The sequence below is a fragment of the Argiope bruennichi genome, chromosome X2 (assembly GCF_947563725.1).
Source record: "Argiope bruennichi chromosome X2, qqArgBrue1.1, whole genome shotgun sequence".
Taxonomy (NCBI): Eukaryota; Metazoa; Arthropoda; class Arachnida; order Araneae; family Araneidae; genus Argiope; species Argiope bruennichi.
The window spans coordinates 85,000,514-85,007,613 of NC_079163.1; the positions used below are offsets into that span (position 1 = coordinate 85,000,514).

The 7,100-nt window shown below is 35.5% G+C and overlaps 1 protein-coding gene across 1 annotated transcript; it reads right to left on the minus strand.

Annotated features, from left to right (window-relative positions):
• Positions 1-511: 511 nt before the first annotated feature.
• LOC129959813 (uncharacterized) lies at positions 512-4,107 on the minus strand. Its single transcript, XM_056072704.1, has 3 exons — positions 3,521-4,107; positions 3,014-3,455; positions 512-2,614 (listed from the first exon to the last, which is right to left on the minus strand). Exons 1-3 carry the CDS (start codon positions 4,105-4,107, stop codon positions 512-514), a joined length of 3,132 nt encoding a protein of 1,043 aa, XP_055928679.1.
• Between the last annotated feature and the right edge of the window lie 2,993 nt (positions 4,108-7,100).

A 7,100-nucleotide genomic window follows, 5' to 3' on the forward strand; every position in this document is an offset into this window, starting at 1 on the left:
TGTAGAATATAGCACAAGGAATTATATAAACTTATTGTAAACAATGTCAGTAAAAATATCGTTGCGGACGCCTTTTCTATTACAATTCACTCAAATGATCAAAAGATCTCCAGATGAGTGATATACTCACGAAAAAGTGTATTAATCAGTGTTCTTAAATGCAATTAACGACCTGATTGCATATCACAGCTCTTTATTAACGGACAAACACATTCAAAACAAACTACACTATTTACAAGATGTTGCCATACAGTACAAGCTAAATCAAAACAAAACAAATAATTCTTAGGTTATAGGTGGACGGTTTGTATTCAGACATTGAAAATAATATTGCACAATCTTAAATTGTACACATACATGAGACAAAAAAATAAACAGAGTGAAATATTTTACAACATGTTACATACTCCCACCTTGCAAAGTGATGGGTTACAAACTGATCTTTGCAATATAAACAAATTGAAATTTATAATACTTAATTCCTCGTGAAATCTGTAAAATTCAAAGGAGTTCACAAGTCCAATTTACGAGGAACTTTTATGGTCCTTCCTAATCTGGTTTTGGTATGGTGTATCTCCTCAGAAATATCAGTCCTTTCAACAGGAGAATTGGGAACCTGGTCAGCAGGTAAATCAGGAACATGATCAGCAGGTGAATCAGGAACATGGTCAGTAGGTGAATCAGGAACATGGTCAGTAGGTAAATCAGGAGTCTTCTCAACAGATAAGCCACTTTTTCCTGGGGCCTTCAAAACATCAATTTCAGTTTTTGCTGACACTTCCAATGGATAAAGCCTTTGGAAGGGACGGATCCTCTCACCATGGGAGATTCTAATTCTCGCTACTCTAGGGACACCATCTTTGCCAGGATAAACCTCCAAGATAACACCAAGAGGCCAGTCAATGCGTCGAATATTGTCATGACCAATCAGTACAACATCGCCCACTTCTAAAACATCACTTTTCCTTGTTCCTCTGTGGACCAGAAGAGCAAGATATTCGTTTCTAAATCTTTGTCTAAGATCTTCACGCAACTTCTGCAAATATTTGGTGCGCTTTACCAACGAAGATCGATCTACTTTATCTAAATCTGGCGTTTCATAGTTGCTGTTTCCGTGAATAAACATGGCTGGGGTCAAAGGTAGCAATTCATTTGGATCATCTTGTATGTATGTCAACGGTCTAGCATTGATTATTGACTCACAGTCACATAAGATGGTTAGGAGTTCTTCATAATTTATAATAGATTTTCCTAACACTCGACGTAAAAGCTCTTTGAGCATTCTCACAATACGCTCCCACCATCCACCCCACCAGGCTGCTGTGGGTGGGATAAATTTCCAAGTGATTTTCTGAGCAGTTGAGTACACAGCAATTTTATCCCAATCTAATGCTCGCAACGCATTATTTGTCCCTACGAAATTAGTACCGTTGTCACTGTAAAGTACTGAAATCCTGCCTCTTCTCGCAATGAATCGCCTTAAGGCTTGAATAAAAGTATCAGTACTGAGTGATCGGACTAATTCAAAATGCACCGCTCTGTAGACAGCACAAGTAAATAAAACAATCCAGGCCTTTCCTTTCGACTTAATATAAAGAGGACCTGCATAATCTGCTCCTGTTACTTCAAATACCTTTGTCTGAGTAACTCTATCTCTAGGCAATGGAGCGAAGGGCACTTCAAGATGTTTAGCTTTATAACGCTTGCAAATCACACACTCAGAAAGAACCTTCTTTACTAATCTTTTGGCTCTAATTATCCAAAATTTCTCTCTAAGCCGGGCGAGTAATATTGAAGAGCCTGCATGCATCGCTTTTATATGCTCCTCTCGAATTAATTTCACTACAACATCATTGGCAGGTAAGAGAATTGGGAACTTGAAATCTTCCTTCTCACAACTATCTGCCAGTTTGGTTCTTATTCTCAGAAGCCCATCTTCATCTTTAAATGCTTGCATTTTAGCAAGAAGTTTCTCATCTTGAAAAGCATTTGACTGCATGGACTTGAAACACAAAATATCTGCTTGTCTGAATTCTTCATAGACTAAGCTTCCTTTTAACTTGGTTGCATTTGAAACGTTATGAATAAAACGTAGAATCCATGCCACTACTCTGATGTTTCTACTATAGGTGGAAAAATATTCACTCTTTATATCTGTTGTTTGAATATTCACCATAGAGGTCACGATAGCTCTTCTCTCTTTATTCACTTCTTCCTCATTGACATCTACTACAACATCACTAACAGGCCATTCATGAGACGAAAGATACAACCAACTGGGACCTTCCCACCATTTCGAACTGCAAAGCTGCTTCGCTGAACACCCTCTACTCGGACAGTCCGCTGGATTCAGTGATCCAGGAACGTGTCTCCAGGCTTTGACTGGTGTCAGCTTCCGAATTTCTTGAACACGGTTGTAAACAAATACACCCCACGGTTCTTCTCTCTTCAACCAAGCCAGCACAGTAGTAGAGTCTGTCCAGAAATAAACATTGTCTGTTGGAAACTCTTTCAAGAGAGTGGAAGAAAGACGAGCAGATATAGCAGCACCAAGAAGTTCCAGCCTTGCAATAGTTGTTTCCTTTTTTCCACAAGGTGCAATTCTAGTTTTACTCTGCACCAGTTGTATGTGTACAGAGTTTCCACTATCAACTCGTAGGAAAACAACCGCAGAATAGGCTAGTTTGCTCGCGTCGCAAAAAAAAAAAATTCAATGAAATATTCTCAAATCCGCTATCACAGTGTAACCATCTTGGTACTCTAACATGCTTCAAATATTCCAGCTCCAGTAGCCACTTCAGAAAATCTTGACGTGTTTTTCGATCTACTTCTTCATCCCAACCGATTTTAGATTTCCACAATTTTTGTAGCCAGAGTTTTGGTAGTAGCAATACTGGACTAGTAATCCCCAAGGGATCAAACACTTTGTGGGAAGCAGCAAGAATATTTCTTTTCGTGATAACCTCTTCCTTTAGTTCTCTCAAATCCGGAATATTTATTGAAAGAGTATCACAATGTCTGTCCCAAATCGTTCCCAGGATGATTGTAGGACTTGTATTGGATCAGATGGGCTAGAGTGCTCCCACCCTCGTAAGTCGAATTTTCTATCAGCCATGATCTCCGTGGCTACATCAATAAATCGTTCTAGCTCCGACTGGGTTTTGACGCTTGCTAAACAATTGTCCACGTAAAAGCTGTTCATCAACTTTTGAATAATGCACTCAGGGTATCTTCCACGGCCTTGCTGCGCTTCTTCCAACTTTCTCTCCAAGTGGTATTGGATTGTTGACCCAAGCAAGAAAGGGCTGCTGGAAACACCAAACACCACTCGGCAATGTCGGTAATGTATGAGTTCTCCTTCTTCACTGTGCCACAAAAATCGCAGGAAATTTCGATCCTCCTTATATAGACTTATTTGTAAGAAGGCCTTCCGTATATCAGCCGAAATGCCAAACCTATACAGTCGAAACCTTGTTAACATGAAATTTCTTTGTTACCACACACCATTTTTAATTTCAACGTTTGGAGGAACACCCTGGGACTAGAAGTGTTGTTGGCCATATTAACTTCCACATTTGGACTCTTATTCTCACTCTTGAATGAATCTTGATTCTTAGCCTCTAGAGACTCGCACATAAGAGGGACATGCTTTTTCCCACATATTATACATCTTAAAAATGCCTTACAAGAACGAGATGTATGCTTTGGTGTTAAGCAAGCAAAACAACATTGCTTCTCTCTTAAAATATTATATCTTTCAGCCAAACTCATCTTCTGAGCTTGAAAACAGTCTGGGCTCGAGTGTTTCCCAGTACAGAAAACACATTCTTTCTTCACTTCTTTTGAAGCTGTAGTCAATAAATTGGCAGCTGTAGGTACCTTTTTCATTGGAAAATCTCTTACTTTTTTCTTAAATGATTGGCGATTTTCATCTGCACCCAAGCCAAAACCAGCCATAGCCAAGTTAATTCTTTCTTCGCCCTCCGTTTCTGCTTTAAGAAAAGTCATCAAGTTGGTTAAACGGTCTTTAGCATCAGTTGAGACTGCCGAAGAAACACTTCTATTCCATGCTTTCAAAAAGTCCTCTTGAAAACAAGACTCCACCATGGGATAAAGAATTGAAGCACATTTATCAGTAGTCACTCCTAAAGTCTCTAAGGCTCTCAGATAAGATTAAAGTTTATCATAGAGAGATGTCATCGATATTTTCTCATGTTTCTGAACTGAGATTATCAGCTTTAATAATTCCCGAACATAAACTTCTACTAATAGTTCATCTCTCCCAAATCGTGCTTTTAAACTTTCAACTGCTTTGGCATAATTGGCTGCTGTTGCCGGGAAGCTTTCTACTACTTCTCGGGCTCGTGATCCATTTACAGTAGCTTGCACAAGATATTGAAATTTGTTCTCAGGCGCGATTTCATCATCGTTATGAATGTGTTGAAATTGGCTCCAAAATTGCAGCCAATCTTTAATATCGCCATTAAACTTTCTAAATTCTAATTTTGGCAGATTAAATTTCTTTTTAGCACCAGATATAACAGTATTTTGAGACTCACCTGTAATTGGCAACGTTGCTCTGATTCTCGCCAATTACAGTTCGTGTTCTCTTATTTTTCCACTTTCTTCGTATTCTGTTTGCTTTTGTTTTTGTTCTTCTTTTAGTTTTTGCTGGCTCACGGCCGTTACTAAAATATTTGTCACAAAGTCTGGATCATCCAAATACTCTTTGCTATTCAAAATAATATCTTTCAGTTCAGAAATTTTTACCTTATCAGGCAGTGTCTCTCCAATTTCTTCAGCTACAAACAACAAGTCCTCTTTCAAGAAGCCCTTAGCTGTTTTAAACATGTTTGTATTCAAAAACAATGTCCTGTCGCGTAACGCCAGAAATGTAAACAATGTCAGTAAAAATTTCGTTGCGGACGCCTTTTCTATTACAATTCACTCAAATGATCAAAAGATCTCCAGATGAGTGATATACTCACGAAAAAGTGTATTAATCAGTGTTCTTAAATGCAATTAACGACCTGATTGCATATCACAGCTCTTTATTAACGGACAAACACATTCAAAACAAACTACACTATTTACAAGATGTTGCCATACAGTACAAGCTAAATCAAAACAAAACAAATAATTCTTAGGTTATAGGTGGACGGTTTGTATTCAGACATTGAAAATAATATTGCACAATCTTAAATTGAACACATACATAAGACAAAAAAATAAACAGAGTGAAATATTTTACAACATGTTACACTTATTCTGTTTCATTTATGTTTTCATTAATAATTAATTTATTTAAAAGCATAGAAATCTTCATATAAGTATGGTCTACACCGAGAAAGATCGAAAACTTTTCAACACAAATGCCGTTCCACCTAGTCTTCAAGGTCAGAAAGCCAAACGACTAGTTTATATCTTTTAGTAACGACCCTATCAATTAATATTTACTCAACTTTTTAATAAAAATTTTAATGTAATCATGTCACAAAATACATTTTATACACATAATAAAAGTCGACGAATAATGTATAGTTTCATATATTTGTTGTCATACGATATATTATTTATTTTTAAACTCGTTAGCTATGTTTTATAGTTCACAGTAAAAAATTATATATGAAAAAGTGACGTGAACAATACCACTATTTATTCACTATACTATTTTCATCAACACTTTCCCGTCTGAAGGCATAAAATTGGTGCTGCATGTGAAAATCAAAAGGTTGGCTCCTTGTACATGAATTTCAAGTGCAGCTGGTCACAGCCACAGAAAGTATTTATAAACTCGCTTGGACGCGAAAAATATCTCACTAAATATTTGAAACTTATTTAATTTTATTATAAATTAATAATTTTTTGAGTTTTTTAGTGTAACAAGAAATGTGAAATTATAGTTTATTAACCATGTGAATGTATTCGATTCTCTTATAACATAGTTAACTTCTTCCATGTTACCTCAAATTATTGTAATCGAAATTAACAGGATTAGGACAATCGAAACAACGTGACAAAAAATTGGTGCAGAATGAGGAGATGATGGAACTTCTTAATCTATGCTACATAAGAATCTTTTGGTAGAAAAACTGTTGAAATTTTTGTACGTTTGTAGAGAAGTAACCACTATAGTGAATCACACTATTTCATCATTTTCTTGTCAATTTATTTGTGATTTCAAAATATAGGTCGAAGAATGCTGCATTCATTTATGGAAAAATATTAATATTCTTTATTTCAAAAAGCGAATATTAACAATATTTAAACATATGCCACGAATTGGTGTCATATATTAGGCCTGAAACATATTTAAGGATATTTTGATGCTTCCTAATGCTTTGTGTAGCTCTGGCGTTTTACTTTTTTATTCTATAAATATTAAGAAATTATCGGTATACTGAAAAAAAAATATCGCAATGTTTTTCAGGGGAAAAAAACTGCATTTATGGTTTGTTAACTAGTTCAAAAGTTAACCCTAGTTTTATGAATTTCTTTTCTAGGTTGATATCTCGATTGCAAAAGTACATCTTCTTCTTCCTGAACTGATGACCATTAAAAGTAAATTGTAATGCCGACTGTGTATTGTGAATGAGTTAATCAATTAATCATCGATTACCAATTATATTGCTCTAATGTGAAAAATTATTCCTTTATTAAAAATTTCCATATTAACAGAAAACTAATAAATCGTTTAAGCTTTCAATCATTTTTTGAACTATCCTGAAAATTCGAATAATCCGATTATAAAAATAATGGTATGACACAAGCATCTTTCACAATGAAATAAAACAATGATTAAATTACTTAATTGCATGGAGGAATTTTGAATGCTTGGAGAAAATATATTTCCGAGTTACTTCAACAAAGCCAGTCCGATATTGGAACTCTGGCCTACGAACATTTGCGTAATCATTCATAACTCATTGAAAAGAGGGAGTAAGGAGGTTTACTAAATGTATTAAATGTTGTTAAGAATATTTGGATGTAAATGCATTAATATTTGAATTAAATTTTGATTCTTAAACACAAACCTTAAAATAACCAAAGTTTCCATTTTCTTTCAAATACATGACTAAATATATCAAGAATATTTACAA

Excerpts from the sequence above, each read along its gene's own strand:
- LOC129959813 (XM_056072704.1), bottom strand. The coding sequence starts at position 4,107 with ATGGTGGAGTCTTGTTTTCAAGAGGACTTTTTGAAAGCATGGAATAGA. Across the intron at positions 3,456-3,520 it reads CCCAGGGTGTTCCTCCAAAC|GTTTGGCATTTCGGCTGATA; the intron begins GTTGAAATTAAA and ends TCGACTGTATAG. Across the intron at positions 2,615-3,013 it reads AACGATTTGGGACAGACATT|AGTAAAACTAGAATTGCACC; the intron begins GTGATACTCTTT and ends CAACTGGTGCAG.